Genomic DNA, 23,645 nt, shown 5'->3' on the forward strand with positions numbered 1-23,645 from the left:
AGTGTTCTTGACACTACCATAAGAAAGACACTGGCCAAAAATGTCATTTATGGTAGAGCTCCCAGGTGAAAACTGCAGGTGTCTGCAAAGAATACAAAAGCTCATTTCACATTTTCCAAAAAAACATCTTGTTGATCCAAGACTTTTGGAGAAACTTTCTGTGGACTGACGAGTCAAGAATGGAACTTTTTGGAAAGTGTGCGGCCCAATACATCTGTCTTAAAAATGGCACAGCATTTGACAAAAGAACATTATGGCAACAGTGAAACATGGTGGTGACAATGTGATGGCCTGGGGGTGCTCTGCTGGCTCAGGGCCAGGACAATTTGATTTGATTGATTGAACAATGCTGTGTACCAGAAAATCCCGTAGACAACATCCGGCCATCAGTTCATGCCCTCAAACTCAAGCGCTCTTGGATCATGCAGCAGGACAACAATCCAAAACATACAAGCAAGTCCGCCTCTGAATGGCTAAAAAAAAAATAATAAAAAAAAAAAAATCAAGATTAAGGTTTAGGAGTGGCTGACAACCACTTGAGGGTGTACCCCGCCTCCTGCCCGTTGACAGCTGCGATAGGCTCCAGCACTCCTGCGACCCTTGTGAGGATAAGCGGCGAACACGATGGATGGATGGATATGACCCGAGTGCCCGGAGAAAACCCACGCAGGCTCTGGGAAGATGCTAATTCCACACAAGCGGGGCCGGGATTTAAACCACGGGCCTAAACGATTTATTATTATTATTATGATTATTATCACAATTTTTTTTTACATTTCCATCAAATAAAACCCACAAAATTAGGGAAAAAATTCCTCCCATCACGGTTTCTCACAATCTTGCTATTACCTCCAGGCATTTTGTACTGTACTTGCATTGACGGGTCCTTGACATTTTCAATCAGGCAACTTGTAGAGTCCCTATTGATTGGGTCCTGTTCTGAAATCTGTTCGCGTACACGTGCGGTTCTGTGGTCAACATGGCAGATTTACAAATGAAGCTACTTCGTAAGAAAATACAGAAAAGGAATGAAAAAAACAAAGAGCGTAAGCTACTTAGGAAGCATACGGAGGATAACGAGTCTCGTAAGTCTTCATCAATCAAGTTGTGTTTTTGACGTTCCTGGCGGCGACCGTTAGCAACTTTAGCATCGTTAGCTTTTCACAGTATAATTTCTATTTTAGATTATGCAGTGCCAGCGAAGGAATAAATCATATTTCGGTGGTAAATGAGTTTGGTGGCCGTAATCCATGTTTTGCGACTATCGTGTGAGTGAATGAACGAGAAGTTTTATAACCATCCAGGTGTGTGGTGTTAAATATATAAAGAACCAATTTGTAACAACTTAATTTCAAGCAATGGACTGTAAACACATGGAATAATAACCAGTATCATTGACGTAGAAAACTGGACTGCGCCAATGCCGTAGAATAAAATCTAGATTGGCACTCTGCATCCATTTTGGACACCGCCATGGTCAAAAGGGTCTGACTTCCTGGCAGGGCAAAAAGCATGGTAAACATACACAAATGATGGAAAACGATGCGACAAATCTAAATGCTTGGGATGTTTTGAATCCCAAGAGACATGAATATAATCTATAAACATTTGCAGCATGCACAGGAATGGATAGTTTTAGACCATGTGACCTCATCCGGGCACGCAGCCATGTTGGATGGGTTCACGACTGATGCGCCATTCACTCTATCGCTTCTGCATACAGACCGGAGTTACACAAATGTTTGTACAACTGTTTAAAGTGATGAATGATGGCTTAAAACACATTGGAAAGTTATCAGGGCTCATTAGATGTTGTTCCAATAAACTGTTATGACAAGAAGTGTGCTTTGATCAACAATATCGTACACAATATATCAACCTTTCTCCTAATCATCATGTTAACTAACTCCTGAGCATTTCCTGTCATAGTCCCAACATTCAAAGTCCCTACACACAGTTGTAGGGTCTGTGCCTTCCTCCTCTTCTTTTGCCGATTAAGCCGCTTTCCTCCTTTTTTTTGCCTTCGACCTACATTATCTGAATTTCTACCTACGCCTTACAGATTTACAGTGCCGGGGGCGGGTGTCTTTAGCCCGTGCCTCGACCTATCCATTATGTCATTCGTTTGAAGAACGCTCATACATGTTTGGCACAGTTTTACGCCGGATGCCCTTCCTGATGCACTCTACATTTATCCAGGCTTGGGACCAGCCTACAGGTCTCACAATATTGTGTTCCCCAACAGGCTGCAGATAGTCAAAAACACAATCAAATAAAGTCAGCACAGAAAGTACACAATTCACATGCAACCTAATCTTTGTTAAAGTCCAAATAGAAGCAGTCAAATAAACAAAGTCAGCACATAAGTAACACAATTCACATACTACCTAGTCTATGTTAAATTTAAAAGGGTATGTGGGTAAGAAGCTTAAAATGTAAAAGATATGTAGATATAAAGGATATGGGGATGAAAGCGATTCAAACCAATGGGTCTCACTCCAGTAGTTGCAGCTGAGTCTTCCTCACGGTCCTCGTTGTGTAGGTTGTACAAGATTGTGCAGTTACTCAAGTTCGGTGCTTCTTCATCAACAACGATTTGATCACAAACGTGTCCCCTTGTTAGCCAGCCAAGCATAGGTAGTCTGGCCCGAGGGGCAAGTTTAAATTATGGTCTACTTGCCCAGCTTCCTCACTACTAGTACTCACGGACCTTGTTGTATATGATAGGTAGGTTTTGCAGGTCATGTAGGTACTGGCAATTTAATGTTTTCCTCCTCGGCAAATACTTGATTATTGCTGCGTCTTGTTGTTATGCGAGCTAGGCTAAGCTAGGTCGCTCTGCTTCAACGCGAACAAATACGTCTCCAATTTGGATACTAAGATTTCACAGGTGATGATTCTTAGTCCACTGAAGTCGTCACCAGAGGCGTCCCACGGTGGCGAAGGCTAAACAAGAGGCATAAGACGACATGTACACCAGGTTGGATACGAAAGAGGAAGAAAGGGATCTCTACAGGTTGGCCAGACGGAAGAGTAGAAATGGGAAGGATGTGCAGCAAGTAAAGGTGATTAAGGATAGCGATGGAAATATGTTGACTGGTGCCAGTGGTGTGTTCAGTAGATGGAAAAGCGTACTTTGAGACATTAATGTTTGAAGAGAAATGGAGAGAAGGTCGAGTCGAAGAGTCATGCGTGAATGACATGGAAGTGGCAATGATTACTAAGGGGGAAGTCAGGCACTAAACAATGAAAACTGGAAAGACAGTTGGTCCTGATGACATACCAGTGGAGGTATGGAAGCAATTTGGACAGGTGGCTGTGGCGTTTTTGACCAACTTATTCAATAGAATACTAGCAGGAGTGAAGATGCCAGAAGAATGGCTTAAAAGTGTGCTAGTCCTCATTTTTAAGAACAAAGGCGATGTTCAGAGCTGTGGAAACTATCGAGGAATAAAGATGATGAGGCACACAACGAAGTTATGGGAAAGAGTAGTGGAGGCTAGACTCAGGACAGAAGTATGTTTCTGCGAGCAACAGTATGGTTCAATGCCGAAAAAGAGTACCACTGATGCATTATTTGCCTTGACGATGCTTGTGGAAAAGTACAGAGAAGGTCAGAAGGAGGTACATTGTGTCGTTGTAGACTTAGAGAAAGCCTATGACAGAGTACCAAGAGACGAGCTGTGGTACTGCATGTGCAAGTCTGGTGTGGCGGAGAAATATGTTAGAATAGTACAGGACGTGTATGAGGGCAGCACAACAGCGCTGAGGTGTGCCGTTGGTGTGTCAGAAGAATTTAAGGTGGAGGTGGGACTGCATCAGGGATCTGCACTGAGCCCCTTCCTGTTTGCGGTACTAATGGTTAGGCTGACAGATGAGGTAAGACTGGAATCCCCGTGGACTATGATGTTCACAGATGATATTGTGATCTGCAGTGAAAGCAGGGAGCAGGCGGAGGAACAATTAGAAAGATGGAGGCACGCACTTGAAAGGAGAGGAATGAAGATTGGCCAAAGTAAAACAAAATATATGTGCATGAATATGAGGGGCGGGGGGTGGTAGTGAAGCTCCAGGGAGAAGAGATAGCAAGGGTGGATGACTTCAAATGCTTGGGGTCCACAATAGAGACAGACTTGTCTCCGCTAGGATGAAGGGCAAAGTTTATAAAACAGTGAGGCTGGCCATGATGTACGGATTAGAGACGGTGGCACTGAAGAAACAACAGGAAGGAGAACTGGAGGTATAAGAAATGAAGATGCTGAAGTTCTCGCTTGGCGTGAACAGGTTGGATAGGATTAGAATTGAGCTCATTAGAGAGACAGCCAAAGTTGGATGTTTTGGAGACGTGGTAAGAGATAGCAGACTTAGATGGTTTGGGCATGTTCAGAGGTGAGAGAGTGAGTATATTGGTGGAAGGCTGCTGAGGATGGAGCTGCTAGGCAAACGAGCAAGAGGAAGATCAAAGAAAAGGTTGATGGATGTTGTGAGGGAGGACATGAGGACAGTGGGTGTTTGAGAGGAGGATACACGAGATAGGCTTAGATCGAAAAAGATGACATGCTGTGGCGAACCCTACAGGGACAAGCCGAAAGGAAAAGAAGAAGCTGAAACACACTTAACGGTGAAAAGTTACTTCTTTGCGACCGCCTGCACGGTTTTGACAGCCAACAGCGCAACAAAAAAGCTAAACGTTACGTATTCCAATTCAATTCTATGTTAATATGTTTCACAATGTACAATTGTATGGATGTCAAAGTATGTCAACTTTCATGTGAAATAGTAGCACAAGCAATGTTTTCCCATGACCGGAAGTTGAAGGCAAAGTACAGCGTGAAAGGGGCCTGTACGCAGTCCAGTTTTTATTCTACGTCATTGACCAGTTTTGTCAGAAGCTAACATGATAATCAAACTTCCCCCACACAGTGAAGTCACACGGAGTGGACAAGAAATGCTCTCAAGAAGCTTACAAAACTGAAAAAAAACTCTTCCAGGGAGAACAGAAGCAAAACGATGAACCAGTTGCTATTCAAGCAGGTGAAGGTGTAAATTCTGGAAAGCAAAAGAAAAAAAAGAAAAGAAAGATGCCTCTCACGGAGGAATCCACAGGTAAACCAACTCTGTGCTGTAACTAAAATCTGAATCCTCTTTGTGTGGCAAAAACATGGTAATTGTTTCCGGTAGTTGCAGCCGCTTTAGTACTGGAATGTACAGCCATTGGGACAAATATATTTTTTGGAAATGAAAACACGCCAGAGTCACAAAGCAATGAAAGGTTACGGGTAGTGCTGATAGAATTGTGTAGATAATGCTCCTCCGGGAAATTTGATCAATTTGAAATTACTAAAAACCTGATAATCTGATAGTGACAATTGTGTTAATATTCGCAAGTCCTCTGGAAATCTAACCAGTTTAAAGTGACTTGGAGTACTATAACCTGTAATGAACAATTATGCAAAAAAAATGCACTCTAATCATTCCTCATATGGATGTCATGAACCTTATCTTAGCTGAGAAAAAGCCCAAAACCCAACACAAACTAAATGGGGAGAATGATGGCATTGAGATGGCAGAAGAGGAGGAGGAAACAGTCAAACAGGAGAAGCTGGAGGAGGATATTGAGGAGGAGAATCAGCCAGAGCTACCCTCTGGCTTGACAGGTACTTGTAATATTTCTGCCATCCATTTTCTGTTCCTCTTATCCTCACTAGGTTCATGGATGACATGGAGCCTGTCGCAGATGACTCATTGCAAGAAGTGGGATCATTACATGCTGCTGTGTTGATTTACATTTGAATATTTTCAGCATACTGATTTTTCTTGCCTGACCAATTTTGGATGGTAAACATTTCAGCTGATATGAACCATTTTCACGGGTGGGAGTGTCTTTGTTGCTGTCACTATTGTAATAGAAAAGCAAATTTATTTCGAAGGCACATTTAATACACAAAGTAACTCAATGCACTTTACACGATTAAAACCATTCAAATGCGTAAAAACATTTGAAAAAAATATAATTAAAACAGGTTTTACTGCAAGAAATATCACTGAAAAGTGGAAGCACTCTAAAACGCATGAGAGAAGTTTTTAATCTGGATTTGAAAACACACTTGGGGCTGACATGACCTCTGGCAACTTTGTATCCAGCATCATAGCTAAATGCTGCTTCACCGTGTTTGCTTTGATCTCTGCACTCCATTATTAGACCTGAGTCAGTCGATCTCAGAGCCCGACTGAATTTGTATTCCATTAGCATTTCTTTCATATATTCTAGACCAGAACCTATTTGTCAACCACAGCAAACAGAGTTTGAGTATTGCTGAGGTTCTTACTGCTGATTTCAGATAAAGTGTTGCTGTCTAGCCCTAACTTCTGGTTAAAATTACAAAATGAGTCTGTAGAGGTCATAGTCAATTTGGAGTTTAGTTTTTCTCCACTTGCATTTGGCTTTCCTACACTTTGATTTAGAACTCTTGACCATCATTGTGCTCCTCCATAGTTGCCTCAAGAAGGTCTTGGTTTTAACAGGACCGGCAGTATTCATGGAATTTCAGATTTTTGAGGTAAAATTGTACAAAAGTTCATCAATTGTCGAAGCATTCACAGTGTGTGGCACAGCTACAGTCTCCATAAATCTAGCGGCAGTAATCTCATGTATGTATCTTTTTTTTATTTGAACATTGAAGTTGTCTGAACTTTTGGAAGAATCCGTAGCCATATCCTTACGCTGTTTCATAATCCATGAATGCTGCCAGGTAGATCCATTCCACACAACCGCCGTCTACCCACAAATGTAATTTCTGAATATTACTCTGCTGCAGACTAATATGCGAGCACATTGGTCTGAATTTCTGCCCATGTGCTCAGGACCTGGTTTGGATAAGTCACAGGAGTTGACGAGACCAGAAAATACACTTTTACCATTTCATCTGTACGAAGTAACTTTTACTCCGTTCCAGTTATTAAAATGTCGCTCGCTACTTGTATTTATCAATTATGTTTAAACAATATCGTGCATGATATTGTGACTTTCGTATGGGATGCTGCTTGTTTTAATCCACTTTAAGTGCCAGTGAGGTTTAAGTCTTGTTCACCAGACATAACAAAATCTTCAGTGGGGCTTCCTGGGCATCGGTATTAACACTAGATAAGCCAGCCCGGTTAATTGTAACATGCAGTGAAGAAAATAAGTATTAGAACACCTGGCTGTATTGCTAGTTTTCCTACTTAGAAATCATGGTGGCGTCTGAAATTTTCATTGTGGGTGCATGTCCACTGTAAGAGAGAATCAAACACAAAAATCCAGAAATCACAATGTATGTTGCTACCACCCCCATGCTTCACAATGGGAATGGTGTTCTTGGGATGGAACTCATAATTCGTCTTCCTCCAAACACGGTGGGTTGAATTATGACCAAAAAATTAAATTTTGGTCTCATCTGACCACAAAATGTTCTCCCATGACTCCTCTGTATCATCCAAATGGTCATTGGCAAACTTAAGACTGGCCTTGACCTGTGCTGGTTTAAGCAGGGGAACCTTCCGTGCCATTCATGATTTCAAACCATGACGTCTTAGTGTATTACCAACAGTCACCATGGAAACGGTGGTCCTAGCTCTTTTCAGGTCATTGACCAATTCCTGTCGTGTTGTCCTCGACTGATTCCTCACCTTTCTAAGGATCATTGAGACCCTACAAGGTGATATCTTGCATGGGGTTCCACTCCGATTGAGATTGACCGTCATGCTTAGCCTCTTCCATTTTCTAATGATTGCTTCAACAGTGAACCTTTTTTCACCAAGCTGCTTGGCAATTTCTCCGTAGCCCTTTCCAGCCGTGTGGCATTGTACAATATTGTCTCTGGTGTCTTTGGACAGCTCTTTTGTCTTGGCCATGTTACAAGTTTGAGTCTTACTGATTGTCTGGGGTGGACAGGTGTCTTTATGCAGCTAATGACCTCACACAGGTGCACCTGATTCAGGATAATACATGGAGTAGAGGTAGACTTTTAAAGGCGGACTAACAGGTTTTTGAGGGTCAGAATTCTAGCTGATAGACAGGTGTTCAAATACGTATTTGCAGCTGTATCACACATCATTTAAAAAAATCGTACGTTGTAATTTCTGGATTTTTCTTTTTAGATTATCTCTCACAGTGGACATGCACCTACAATGAAAATTTCAGACCCCTCCATGATTTCAAAGTGGGAGAACTTGCAATGTAGCAGGGTGTTCAAATACTTCACTGTAAATGAACAATCATATTTTGTATGTTTCAAAAACAAAATATCATTTATTTATGCATCTACTGAATATATTTCATTCATAATACAATTTATAAAACTTGCACGTTAAAATTGATCATCCTTTGATCATGCTTGCTGCCCCCTGATCCCCGGCTATTTTTCAGTCTTTTTTCATTCAGTCAAATCATGTTTAGGAGGTGACTAAATTTGTACACTGTATAAAGTTAGTGTACTGTTGATGCTGAGGTCTTGCTGAAATTCGACTACGGCAGTGTGCGCTCTCAAGTGTTAGGTGCACTATTTAAAATATGGGCTAAATTTTCGATTTTTGTTTTATGCCGACTCACCTCTCAAAATTAGACCAAGGGGGCTCGATGGCTTTTCTCTGTCAAAGATGTGGTCAAGGGGGATGGAAGACCTTTTCACTTTTGGGGGCATCTTGGAGGAATCACATACATGTCAATATCTGCCTAGTGGGGCCGGACGACTTTGTTACTTTTTGGGGCACCTTGGGAGAGTTGCTAGTACAACAACAACTCACTGTTGTGATCAAGCTGCATCAGACGTTTGAACGTGTTTCAATTACATTATTTCGTCAACATGGTGTATGTACATTTTCGTGAGGCACCTACCAGTCTGTGTTTTGCGTGCGAAATTTCAAATCAACTTCGTCAGGTCTCACCGAATCCCGTCCTTGTGTTGCATTCGATGCTCAGACAGTCACACCAGTTCAAACATATATGGTTGAATTACACCTGCATGGGATGTTTTTCGAACATGGGAAGAATAAGAAAATTCCTCCTTCAGTTCCTATCTCTTCCACAGAGCATTCTGTAGATTGGTTGTTTGTCACTATGATGAGTAGGGGCATACACCTCCTCCTAAGAGTTATGGGTTGGGTCCCTTATTTATGTTCTAGTTATTTACCTGGGGTAGTCTTATGTGTAGCCACTCACTGTCTTCCATGTCCTTGGAGTTCAATAAACACTCATTGGTTCGGAAACCTGTGTGATCTCTTATGCACGCACAAGAAGCCAGTAGCATTTACATATTACATTAAAACTTCAGCACTGCTCTCTATCTTCTCTGGATTCCACTCGCGTGTATGATTGTCTATATATGAAGCCATTTCTATACTGGGGTATTCTAGGTGGGATGTCACACGGAAGCAGCTTCAACAGAGCCTCTGTTTGAAACAGACATGGGAGGCATTCGGATTACAAAGAAAATGTGCACTTTTATTTCATTGCAGTTGTGTTGAGAATTTTTAAAAAAAAATTTAATGAAAAATTAGCTAAGTTTGCATGACAGACAAAATTCTTTTTCTTGGGATTAGACCTTTAAAGGTGGACTAACAGGTCTTTGAGGGTTATAATTCTGATCGGTGTTCAAATACTTATTTGCAGCTGTATCACACAAATCGTTAAAAAAAAATCATAAATTGTGATTTCTGGATTCAGGGTGTTCAAATACTAATTTTCTTCACTGTATCGCGACCACTATGTTGGAAAGGTTGTCTTTACCGTGAATGCCACATAATGAAGAATTATTTTCATCCTAATACATAACATACTACACTAATTTTCCCATAATGTTCTTCACATAATTTTAAAGATGAAAATTCACACAAATTGGTGTGGAAATGAATTTCTATAATTTGGCACCTCTGCAGTGATTTGCATCGTTTTATAATTGATGGGTTAATTTATTTTCATATTTTAATTTATGTAAAGTGTGTTATTTTGCTGTGTTTGGCATGAAAAGCACCTACAAATTCAGCTTGATTGTCATTTTCTTTCAGTGTTTGACTTTTTGGCTTTGACCCCCTGGCTTCTGTGAAAAATTTTCATTAGAGTGTATCACTGATATGTTGCGACCAATGTCCCGCAAAACCTCCCATGTGCAATTATGCACTGCTGAAGTGGTCTCTCCTCACAGACATTTTACATTACGCATACACATGCACGGTGGCATCCAATGCGAATGTTCTCATGATTTTGAGACGTTATTACAGTTCTGTCCGGATCTTAGGGTCGTGATTTTTCACAGGGTTCGCACGCGGCCCTAAAAGTCCCTAAAAACCCCTAAATTTTCAAAGGTGCATTTAGGGGCTCCTAAAAGTCCTTAAAAATCCACGAAAACTGGTCAAGCCCCTAAAAAGGCCTTAATTTTAAAAAAATCAAAGGGAGGTCCTCTACCGCCAAAATTCTCCCTAAAAAAATATAATTTTTTTTATTTAAAAAAAAATAGCGATCCGTCTGGCGTCCAAAACAGCCAGAAATTGTCAACGGAAGTCACTGTGTTGACAACTCGTCGACATCTTGTCGATGTTCCATTGTTTGTTTCCGTGAGTAGGCATTTCACTTCGTCTTTGTTACGACGTAGCGTAGTTCTTTCATCGATCCAACTTGTATCACGGGGAAGTGCATTTTTCAAGAAGCTCGGGTTGAAAGTAAGGAGTTTAGGAGCTGGGTTCGTCGAGATCCAAAAGATCGGCACATGTTTTACTGCCATCTGTGCAAGCAGAGTTACCAGCTTGAAAAGATGGGCGTCAAAGCACTGGAGTCGCACCGGAAAAACAGGAGACACGCTGATTTGGCGAAGACTCTCTCATCTTCCGTTGGTATGAATCTGTGTCTAAAATATCAAGCTAGTGAAGCATCAATACACGAAGACGGACTCGTTAAAGGCAGATATCGTGTGGACTTTAAAAGTGATCTGCAGCCATTACAGTTACAAATCTTGTGAAAATAATTTGAAAGTGTTTGCAGTCATGTTCCCAGACAGTGACATTGCTATAAACTACCACTGTGGGGAAAGGAAGACTTCGTACCTGGCTACATTTGACATCGCTGCCCACTTTTCATCTCTACGGCCTCAAAGCCAAAAAAGCCAGAATCGAGACTGACATATCTACGCTTATTGAGAAGGCTGACAGGCTGTGTGAGGAGGCAGAAGAAAAGAGGAATCTGAGGTTTATCACCGAGGCCAATGCACTCAGAGGCAGAGCAAAGGACAAGAGACCCACTTTGGCACCTCTGCAGCAACAAAGAGGAGGCAGTGGGTAGGCTCAAGGAGCTAGAGTAGGGGTGCTGAAACAGACATCAGTAGAAGACATTTGTGTATATAGTTGCAATTGTAGTTAGAATCTGTTTTTCTGTAGACTGTTATTTGAAGACATTGACAATGGTCATATCAATGAGAACTACCACAAGGGGTACTGAGGTACTGAAATATTTGATGAACCAAGAACGGTTGATGGCACCATTGGGTGAGTCTTTCTTCCTTACTCTTGATTTCCCACGATGGCCCTAAATTTTTCGTGTCGGCCCTAAATTTTTCGTGTCAGCCCCTAAGAAGCCCTTAAATTTTTTTGGTCAGACTGAGTATGAACCCTGTTTCATCTGAGGAAAAATGCCACTGCTGAACGGCCCGGCATTTTTCAGTATGCTGGCAGCTGCCTAGGAAAAGTCCAGACCTTTCCTTTCTGTTAAAACAAAAATGGTGATCTCGGAAACCACCGCCTTTTTAACGAAGTCCTGGAAGAGGTCGACTGAGCAAGCGGCTCATTCTCGAGTTCAGTATCCAAAGAGAAGCTAATCTATGTTATCCAGGCATGCACATCAGTGATTTTAAATCATTATTGAGAAGTAAAAAATGTGAAGAAATAAATATTTATATAATTTATAGCTAAAACATAACCTATATCATCACACTGACTATATTTATTTGTAGTATATGGCCCAAAATATTTGCAGAATATCATGGAATGGACCTTAGCAAAAAAAAAAAAAACCCGACCTACGTACCTATCTACTCATTTTTTTCCACTCTTGTTACTGGAAACCAAAATATTTTTATGGATGGCCCAATGGCACGATTAACATATGCACTGTAATGCCCTTGGTAATGGGAAATTAGGAAAAAGAGACACCGCTATGTTCTTTTAGTCACTTTTTATTGAACACTTCAGCAGCACACTGACCTCTCACAACGAGCAGCAGGCCACACTTACTCTCGCACCGAGTTTACCGTAGGCCGGCCCCCTCCGCTCTTAAAGGGGTACACTCATAATTGCAGATATTGTATTACAGTACTTAAATAGCCCATGAATGTGGTTTACAATGACAGGGAGGTTAGCAAAGCGGTTCGTCTGGGCACTGTAGAGCAGAGACGAGCGAGACACACCACTTGTTTATACTCTGGATAATTGTGAAAGTAAAAAAAAAAAAAAATCCTCTTAGAATGGACCGACTGATTTATCTAACTTTGTAAAGTTGACATTTCAGTGTAGCTCATCAATTTAACACTGACCCTCATGTTTAGTTTTTAGACAAAAATACTGTTGCCTTTAAGTGTTGCCCTTTCAATGTTTTCCATCATGAAATGGGTGTCAGTCAAGGCGCACATAGACTTTTGTGGTTGTCTGAGGTGAGGAGTTTAACACCTTATTCCTCTGACAAGACCAACTACAAGTACATATTTATTGTACGGTAATGTTTCATGTATTATATATTATATAAACTAGTTGCAGATCTAATCTGTTGGTCTTTGTGTCAGGAGCATTTGAGGACACGTCTTTTGCTTCTCTTGCTGAACTGGTGAGTGAAAACACATTGAAAGGGGTGAAGGAGATGGGATTTGAACACATGACTGAGATCCAGCACAAAGGCATTCGTCCTCTGCTGGAAGGAAGGTGGGTGTCCAATTCTCTGGTAATTACTTGTAACCAATTTGCACCAAGCATCACTGGCACTGCCTTGCTTATTTTAGCCCTTCCTGTCCTACCAATTTTTTTTTTTGGGGTCTCTTGTTTAGCTATCACATGTCCTGACCGGGTGTCTCACCCAAGTTGCTATTCGTGAGGATGTAAACGAGCAAATAACGAATCAAAATTGGTTACTCTTTGTACTCTTCCAAAATTGAAGTCCAACAAATGAAAAGTCAAATTTGATTATTTGAAGGGTATTATTCAACCAGTAAGGGAGTACGCCGGCACATTTTTCCTTATATTTCAAAATGGGTTACTTTACCTTGATCACTTGCTTGGATATATACTCTGCGGTTTTGTTTTGCTTTCATCATTGATCCATTAATTCTCTCCTGACTGGACCAAAGTCCCCAATTTTCCAACTAGCCTGTTGGCTACTCAGCTTCATTAGCTTCATGATATGTTGGTTTTACGTTCATTCTTAAATGTGACCATCCGCTGTCAACCTCTCCCTCCTTTTCCACTATAACTTCACCTAAGCAGCTAGCATTTTATTTTGCGACATAATACAGTAGCTTATTGACTTTGCATTAATTACACTAGACCAGCTGCCTAGGAATTAGAAAAATGTTATATTTTCCATGACTACAAATTTTGGAAGTATTCTAACTAAAATGAAGACACCTTCAGAGGGGAAATATTTTTTTGGCACCACTAAAGCACTCTACTACTGTACATGATCCATTTTACTCTTGTGTCCACTCTCACCACCTTTGTGAAGTTTTTTTTTTGTTTGTTTTTTTACACCCATGTGGCTCAAAATATAGTTGGCAGTACACTGATTATATGTCACAGACATGTGACAAACCGTAAAATGTTTTGCCTGAGCAAAGCATATAAAGTTTACTTGTAATTTGTGACGAAATTAAGAATATTTGTAATACTTTAAGAAGCGCACCATATGTAAAGTACATAGTGGCGGTATGTCGCCATCATAATAAAGCAGCCAAAAATGTCAATTTCTCAATTAACGTCGATGCTAACATTGAGTTGGTAAATTACATAAAAATTAATCTGTGATTTGCGCAAAGTTAAATCTATCCTGTCCTACACTGCTGCATACGGGGTGTGTTCAGTAGCGCGCGAGGTCCGTGTTACGAATACGTCGTTGTGCTTGCTGTTCAGAATCTGATTTTTATTCTGTCTTCGTCTGCACGTTTCCACTCCATCAGCCGGATAGCTATGGTTCCGCCTCCTCCTTCCTATGTGATGTGAGCTCGTAGTGCCAGAATAATTTCTATGCATCCTCTGAGCTTCACAATAAAATAGATGATTTCCAAGGGCACAGAGCATTCCCGGAGCATTTTTTTTATTTTACTCTTAGTACTCAAGTACGTGCCTACTCGTTCCAGTGATGCTGTAAAATTAACTTGCCATTTCATCAAGCATGTTTCCTTCCCCAAAATTACCATTTCATTTACCAAATAAGTGTCCTGTTTAAGCATGCAATGCATTGTGGGTTGATAATTCTGTACTGTTAGCAAAGTTGACTGGATCTCAGATGCTTTATGGCTCAGGTTGTAAACATTTGTTCCTGTTTATCACGTCCCATTACATAGTTGTTCGTTGTGTGTCTTTAATAAGGAATAGTCTTTCATCCACCACCATTATTTTTATTATTTCACCATTACTTTTGTTGCATGTACTATGAGTGTTTATTTGTACGTCTCATATTGCTCACTGCTGTGAGCTATTAGTGATTGTCTGCTATTGTTTTTCTTCTGAAGTGAAACGCCTCATCAACAGAGCAGTCTGCTGCTTATTTAAATTAACCTTAGGCTAAAGAGTATGCACTCATACAGTGGTGACTCTACTTACGAACGTCTCTAGTAACAAAAAATTCAGGTTACGAAACTCCTTGGGCAAATATTGCCTCTAGTTACAAAGGGAAATTCAGGATATGAAAGGGAAGAAAAATAGGCACTGGATTCGCATCCCCCAAATTCCACCAAACGTAAACATCCTGAATCTTGCTTTGTGTGGCGCGATAGAGGTGCTCTCCCATTGGTTATCACCTAGCATCTTCCAAGCATCCCATTGGCTAGGAATGATGTCAAACTTTTCCCATGATGCTTTTCATTTCCCTTGGACACTCAAGTGTCACCGAATAACACGCTGCAACAAGCTAGCGCACATTGGAAAAGTACAGCTTTTTCATTATTTTTTTTGTATTTTTGTGTTTATTCATCTTTTTTCACCATGGGCCCCAAAACACTAGTGAAATTAAGTTGTGTGCGTGCATACATTTGTACGTATGTTTACTCTGCTGTCAAACATTTATCTTCTCCTCCATAACCCACGATGTCTTTAGGCTGTCATGCCACCTTCTCTTTGCATAGTCGACCAAAACCATAGATAAATTAAGATAATTTGTATTATTCTTTACATTATGTACTTTGAATGCTTAATTTTGGTGGGTAGGGAGGGGCGGGGCATGGAACGGATTGGGCTGTTTACATGTAAAAATCGCTTCTACTTGAGAATTATTCACGTGACGAAACGACTTCCAGAACAAAATAATTTTGTAAGTTGAGGTACCACTGTATTTGTTTCAAGTTGATGCCATAACTTTCTTCAATATCAGTAAAGTTACTTTTAAAATAAAATAATCAGGTAAGTTGTTTTTCAAAGTCACTGTGGCAACACTTGAACATAGTACGAAGGCCAGTCTATACCTATGGTGACAGAGATAGAATGAATTGTAGCTAACTGTAACCGAGGCTTTATTTATTCATCTTGTTTTGATGGACAGAGATGTGCTGGCTGCTGCCAAGACAGGGAGTGGTAAAACCCTGGCCTTCCTAATCCCTTCCGTAGAACTCATCTACAAACTCAAGTTTATGCCCAGAAATGGTAATAATTATGCACGTTATCCAATGTTTAGTGTTGCTCATTCATATGGTTATTCCCTGGAATTTTTACTTAACACTCAATATAAATAGTTTTAATCTTCCGTCTTTCTCTCAGGGACTGGTGTAGTGATTCTTTCTCCGACACGTGAATTAGCAATGCAGACATATGGTGTGTTGAAAGAACTGATGACGCACCATGTGCACACCTATGGCTTGATCATGGGAGGCAGCAATCGATCAGCAGAGGCCCAAAAACTAGCCAATGGTGTCAACATCCTGGTGGCGACACCAGGCCGTCTGCTGGACCACCTCCAGGTAAGCTTTGATCTATGATTCGGAGAAGTAGAATTTTCTACATAAAGAAAACGCACAAAAAAAACTAAATTCCGAGACATCATTTATCTTATTTGTTTGCTGCCAGTGTGAAGTCATACTTCTGCATCAGTGTTGTTAATTACATGAATTTATTTTGAATCGCTAGTCTGTGGAACTGTGGATGGAAGGGACCAGTAACATCACTGGGAGTTACGCCTACCCACTCTGTAGGAAAGAGAGTGCACATCAGTTTATGTAAACATTTTTTTATTTATTGCACTAGTTTGAACATAACTTATCTCTGCAATATATATAAAGTGACAAAAGTATTTCCTTTGGAATTAATATTGAAGGATAAAACTGTCACTGAACAAAAAGTGCTGCCTCCTACAAAATTAACCATAACTCAGAAGTTGAAAACACATTATAGCACTCCAGATACATCCCTCCCCTGTTCCACTTAGAGCACATTTGCAAAAGATTTTGCCACTGTTCAGTTTATTCTTATGCCTTTTTTTTTTGTGTGTGCGGGTAGAAGGGTTCTTTTGTGTGAGACTTATTCATGTAATGATCTTTACTCTTTCTGTGCATTTGTAGTACTCCTTCCCTGTGCAGTAATGTTTTCAATGACTTGCGTGTCCTTAGAACACACCAGGCTTCATGTTCAAAAACCTGCAATGTTTGATTATTGATGAAGCTGATCGTATCTTGGAGGTGGGCTTCGAGGAGGAACTGAAGCAGATCATAAAGCTTCTGCCCAGTAAGATTGTTTTTCCATGAATATATTTGTTTGCTTTATTTTTTTTTAACTATTTTTTAGTGACTTCTGTATTGTAATCAATTGCTTATCAGTGTTGCCAACACCCTTTTCAGAGTTATGCATCAAAATATTTGTCAAGCGGACTTTTCATGTTACGATTTTTCAAATAAGTTCTATTTTTCAGTCAAAACATTGTTCCAAAATGCAAATATATGTAGATACTGAATATCATTTTTCGTTTTAGATTATCTCTCACAGTGGACATACACCTACGATGAAAATTTCAGATCCCTCCATGATTTCTAAGTGGGAGAACCTGCAATATAGCAGGGTGTTCAGATACTTATTTTCTTTTATATATATATATATATATATATATATATATATATACACACACACACACACACACACACTATTCTGCCTGTGTATGCAAACCTATGAACAGAATTTATCTATATTCAGTCATGTGTACTGGAATGAACATGTAGGCTCTACATCACCTCTCTGGCACAACTTTTCCATAACCTCTACAGATCAGTGGCTTACTGGAATGAAATTGTCCAACTTTTTCCTCCACCTAGATGGCACCATACATTTATAAAATGTGAAAGTTTATTTATTATGCACACTATTGATTTGACAGTTTGGAGCGAAAGGGCGCTTTATACATGAGAAATTACCACAATTTTTATTTTTAGTTTTGACAGTAACCATCAGCTGACTGTGGCAGTCAACGGCTTGAAGGCTCTTTGAAAATAAATAATAAATAAATAAATATATATATATATATGTATATATGTATGTATATATATATGATATATGTATATATATATGTATATATGTATATATATATGTATATATGTATATATATATGTATATATGTATATATATATGTATATATGTATGTATGTATAGTATGTATGTCTGTATGTATATGTATGTATGTATGTGTATGTATATGAGTATGTATATATGTATGTGTGTCTGTGTGTATGTGTATATGTATGTGTGTCTATATCTGTGTGTATGTATCTGTATATCTGTATATGTATGTATGTATATGTATGTATATATATGTATGTATCTATATGTATGTCTATGTATGTATTATCTATGTATGTATCTGTATGTATCTATATGTCTGTATATGTATGTATATGTATGTATTATGTATGTATCTGTATGTATGTGTCTATATGTATATGTATGTATGGTATATATGTCTATGTATGTGTATATAGTATATATATGTATATTATGTAGTATGTATCTATATATATGTATATATATATGTATCTGTATGTATGTATATATATGTCTGTGTTATGTGTGTGTATGTATATATATGTATGTGTATATGTGTGTATATGTGTATATGTGTGTATATGTATATATGTGTATATGTGTGTATATGTATATTATATGTATATATGTGTGTATATGTATATATATGTGTATATATGTATAATATGTGTATATATGTGTATATATGTGTATATGTGTATATGGTGTATATGTGTATATATGTATATGTGTATATATTATATGTGTATATTATATATATGGTATATATATATATATGTGTATATATATATATATGTGTTATATATATGTATATATGTATATATGTGTATATGTATATATATATATGTGGTATATATATATGTGTGTATATATATATGTGTGTATATATCTATGTGTGTATATGTATATATATATATGTGTATATGTATAATATATATGTGTATATGTATATATATTATGTGTGTATATGTATATATATATATGTGTGTATATATTATATGTGTGTATATATATATATATGTGTGTATATATATATATATGTGTGTATATATTAATATGTGTGTGTATGTGTTATATATGTATGTATATATATATGTGTATATATAGTATGTATATATATATGGTATGTATGTATATATATATGTGTATATATGTATATATATTATTGTGTATTATGTATGTATATATATATATATGTGTTATGTATGTATATATGTATGTATGTGTGTATGTGTATATGTAGTGTGTATATATATGTGTGTATGTATATATATATGTGGTATATATGTATATGTATGTATATATATTGTATGTATATGGTGTATGTTGTATATGTAGTGTATAATGTATATGTATGTATGTGATATATGTATATGTATGTATGTATATGTATGTGTATATATGTATATGTATGTATGTGTATTATGTATATGTATGTATGTGTATATATGTATATGTATGTATGTGTATATATGTATATGTATGTATGTGTATATATGTATTATATATATGTAGTGTATGTATGTATGTATATATATATATGTATATATATATGTATGTGATGTATGTATTGTATATATATAGTATTATATATGTATATAATATGTATATGTATGTATGTATATGTATGTATATTATATGTATGTATGTAATATGTATATATATGTATGTATGTATATATGTATATATATTGTGTATATATATGTATATATGTATATGTAGTATATATGTATATATATGTATATATATATGTATATATATATGTATATTATGTATATATGTGTATATATATATGTATATATGTGATATATATATGTATATATTATCTATGTATATATATGTATATATATATATGTATATATATGTATATATATATATAGTATATATATGTATATATGTATAATAATATTGTATATATGTATATGTATATAGTATATATTATGTATATATATATATATGTATATATGTATATGTATGTATTGTATATAGTATGTATGTATGTATGTATATGTATATATGTATATGTATATGATGTATGTATATGATATATGTATAGTATGTATTGTATGTATGTATGTGTATGTATATATGTGTATGTATATATGTATGTGTCTGTTATATATGTATGTGTCTAGATTATGTAGGTATGTATGTATATGTGTATGTATGTATATATGTATGTATGTATGTATATATGTATGTATGTATATGTATGTATGTATATATATGTATGTATGTATATATGTATGTATATATTATGTATGTATATATATGTATATGTGTATATATGTATGTATATGTGTATATGTATGTATATATGTGTATGTATGTATATATGTATGTTATATGTATGTATATGTATGTATTATATATGTATGTATATATGTATGTATATATGTGTATATATTATTATGTATGTATATGTATATATATGTATATGTGTGTGTGTGTGTGTGTGTGTGTGTGTGTGGTGTGTGTGTGTGTTCAATTTGTATCAAACTGCTACTTGTTAAATGAATGGAGTCTGTGCTGCCATACAGCGCTTTTATTTCAAGTTTCACTCATGAGTGAAAAGCAGAAACTTGGCCTTCTGTTATGTTGCATCGGGTAAGTTGTCACTTGTCCCTCAAGGCACCACTAAGGGTGAACTTTTAAAGTCATTTTGCTGATCATCAAGCTGGCCCATACTGTCAAAGTAAAATATTTTTCTTCATGCAGGACCCTCTGTTATTTTTTTTATGTAGTGTATTTAGATATATTTTGGTGAAGAATAATCTGTGAATAGATCAGTCTTTGGAAAGCATGCAGTAGTATCACTATCCATTTTATACCATCCAGATTAAGATCACTATGTGCCATATTAAAACAAAATTAATGTCTTTGCTGTTAGAGAGGAGACAAACCATGCTGTTTTCAGCTACACAGACTCGTAAGGTGGAGGACCTGGCTCGCATTTCTCTGAAGAAAGAGCCTCTCTATATTGGGGTGGATGACAACAAGGACAATGCCACTGTTGATGGTTTGGAGCAGGTATGTTGATGGTGTGACGGTTTACAGATGTGCCTGGCCTCTTCCTTCATGATAGTCTCTTTTCATTACTCTAGGGCTATGTAGTATGTCCATCAGAAAAGCGCTTCCTGTTGCTCTTCACCTTTCTGAAGAAAAACCGGAAGAAGAAGCTCATGGTCTTCTTCTCTTCCTGCATGTCTGTCAAATTCCACTATGAGCTTCTCAACTACATCGACCTCCCAGTTATGGCCATCCATGTAAGCCTTGGCATCCATCACTCCTACTCCGATCAGCTTTAGAAGCAGATTTTTCCAATGCTAGTTTCTTCACCACTTAGGGTAAGCAGAAGCAGACCAAGCGTACCACCACCTTCTTCCAGTTCTGCAACGCAGACTCGGGCATTCTACTCTGTACTGACGTGGCAGCTCGGGGCCTAGACATTCCAGAGGTGGATTGGATCGTCCAGTATGACCCCCCGGATGATCCAAAGGTATAGTGAGTGCTATACTACACTTCCCTGATCCATTACTGTATTCTCTTCACTAGTCATCTTTGAATGTTGAGATTTCTCATTGAATAGGTGAATTGAATTCTTGGGAGAAAAAAAGTGTCCTGTTGTTATTTCAGTTGACCATAATTTTTGTTTCCCACTTCCCATGGACTATCCACGCCACATTGTGTTGGAATTGAGGTAACTTCTGCAGTAACTCCCCAGTGTAATGTACGTCAGTTTTTGCTCCAGGGGACTAAGTGTCTTCAAATAAAAATGCCCATCCATCCGCTTATCCTTCCAAGGGTCGCGCGAGTGCCTATCAGTTATCTTATGGCAGGAGGCAGGCTACACCCTGGACTAGAACTAATTGCCAGGCAATTGCAGGGCACAAAGAAACAACCAACCATTCGTACCCATAATCACACTTACAGGCAATTTAGACTCCCCAATTAATTATTGGGATGTGGGAGGAAACTCAAGTGCCCAGAGAAAACCTACACAAGCACGGGGAGAACACACAAACTCCAGAATCAAGGGCGGGATTTGAACCCCGGTCCCCAGAACTGTGTGGCAGATGCTCTAACCAGTTGTCCCCAAAACAAAATTCGCTTCAAATCGACAGATTGTTACCAGTTTTTCTTTCTAATATAAACTTCAAAAGTATTGTAAAATAGTCAACGTCCTGCCTGTAAGTCATGTTTGTGACTGTTAAGGTACAAAAATGTCAATTTGTATAAATATTGGTTATTTTTCCATATTAAATGGCTGATTCATTGATTATCTGAGTTGTATTCTACCAAATATTGCATTGCCCCAGTCAGCCCAGAAAATACACCATTAGTGATGCAGTATGGTAGCAGCTTACCAGTTTAAAAAAAACTTTTCCCTTCTTACCTCGTCAAACTGGAACAAAGAACTTTTGTCCAGTAAGGTCTACCTCCTGCCCACAGGAATACATCCACAGAGTGGGCAGAACGGCTCGAGGTATCAACGGCAGAGGCCACGCACTCCTGATCCTTCGACCGGAGGAAGTTGGATTCCTGCGCTTCCTCAAGCAGGCCAAGGTAAATACAGTATTTCGTGCTGCCTGATAGTATTTAGGTCCCCTTGCTTATGACACTTTTCCATCATAGAGAGTAACAGTGCACTGTGTTCTCTAGGTCCCCCTGAGTGAGTTTGAATTTTCCTGGAGTAAAATCTCAGATATCCAGTCCCAGGTAAGATACTAGTGCATTGTTTGAGTAGTTGAACATCTCAGATGTCAAAGATTTTGTGTTTTGATGTCAGTTAATTCTCTTCTTGCTTAGTTGGAAAAACTGATTGAGAAGAACTACTACCTCCACAAGTCAGCGCAAGAGGCCTATAAGTCTTACGTGAGGGCTTACGACTCGCATTCGCTCAAACAGATCTACAGCGTCAACACACTTAACCTCCTCATGGTGGCATTGTCTTTTGGATTCAAAGTCCCACCCTATGTTGATCTCAGTATCCTTTTATCATGTAATGACTGCAGAATGTTACGGAATTAAAATTGCACACGTTGGTATTGCACCTCTTCTTGAGCAAAAAGCAGTGCAATGCAAAATCATTTGAAGAGTTCTCCTTAACCCCACTCTTTACCTTAGATGTCCATGGCAGTAAAGGTGCAAAGCTGCAAAAGCGAGGCGGCGGTGGTGGTGGTGGTGGGTTTGGATACCAGAAATCCAAGAATCTTCACAAGTCTAAAATCTTTAAGCATGTCAACAAAGGACGGAGTGACAAAAGGCAGTTCTCTCGTTAATTGGATGAGGAGACTCGATGAACTGATTCTTTGTCAGCATTTTATGGAAAAAAAATAGCCTTTGGTGTCCTGCTCACTTATGTTATATGGACAGTTATCTAGCTCCTGTTTTCTCCTATGATCTTTGTGACTATACTTTCCTGGATGTTCTTTTCTATAGATTCACAGAATTCTTTTTGTATGGCTGCATACATTTACTCATAAAACTGAAGCATATGCACTAGTTTTAAATACAATGTATATACTTTAGTTTTGTGGGTATGTATAAAATGGCAAGTGACATTTGAATCCAGTATTGGAAATGACTATTCATTGTGTATAATTGAGATGAGATTGCATCATTCATAATAGAAGGGGAAAAAAAGAGCCATAAATTCTGATATCTAATTGTACAGAAAAGGTAAGGCGTTAAATGTTTCATTATGAATTTGTCATCTTGTTAGAAAAAAGTTGCTTCCCACAACAAACTTTTAAGGCTACGTACTGCAATCTCCATATTACAATCTTTTTTCACTATTGTATAGCTAATTTCTTGGAGATTGTAAAATCTTTTCATTTGGTGGAAGCTAAAATAACATTTACTCTGTTGTGATTCTATGCAAGAAGATTAACAGAATA

At 38.1% G+C, this 23,645-nt stretch overlaps 1 protein-coding gene across 1 annotated transcript; it reads left to right on the forward strand.

The window, feature by feature from the left end:
• Positions 1 to 915: 915 nt before the first annotated feature.
• On the forward strand, positions 916 to 23,315 carry ddx18 (DEAD (Asp-Glu-Ala-Asp) box polypeptide 18). The gene is made up of 14 exons (XM_061840757.1): positions 916 to 1,085; positions 4,924 to 5,106; positions 5,508 to 5,657; positions 12,804 to 12,939; positions 15,767 to 15,867; positions 15,982 to 16,181; positions 16,827 to 16,941; positions 20,636 to 20,775; positions 20,850 to 21,011; positions 21,092 to 21,244; positions 22,198 to 22,311; positions 22,408 to 22,464; positions 22,555 to 22,732; positions 22,873 to 23,315. Exons 1-14 carry the CDS (start codon positions 980 to 982, stop codon positions 23,025 to 23,027), a joined length of 1,950 nt encoding a protein of 649 aa, XP_061696741.1. The 5' UTR covers positions 916 to 979; the 3' UTR covers positions 23,028 to 23,315.
• Positions 23,316 to 23,645: the final 330 nt, after the last annotated feature.

This window comes from Syngnathoides biaculeatus, chromosome 14 (assembly GCF_019802595.1).
Source record: "Syngnathoides biaculeatus isolate LvHL_M chromosome 14, ASM1980259v1, whole genome shotgun sequence".
NCBI classification, from domain to species: Eukaryota; Metazoa; Chordata; class Actinopteri; order Syngnathiformes; family Syngnathidae; genus Syngnathoides; species Syngnathoides biaculeatus.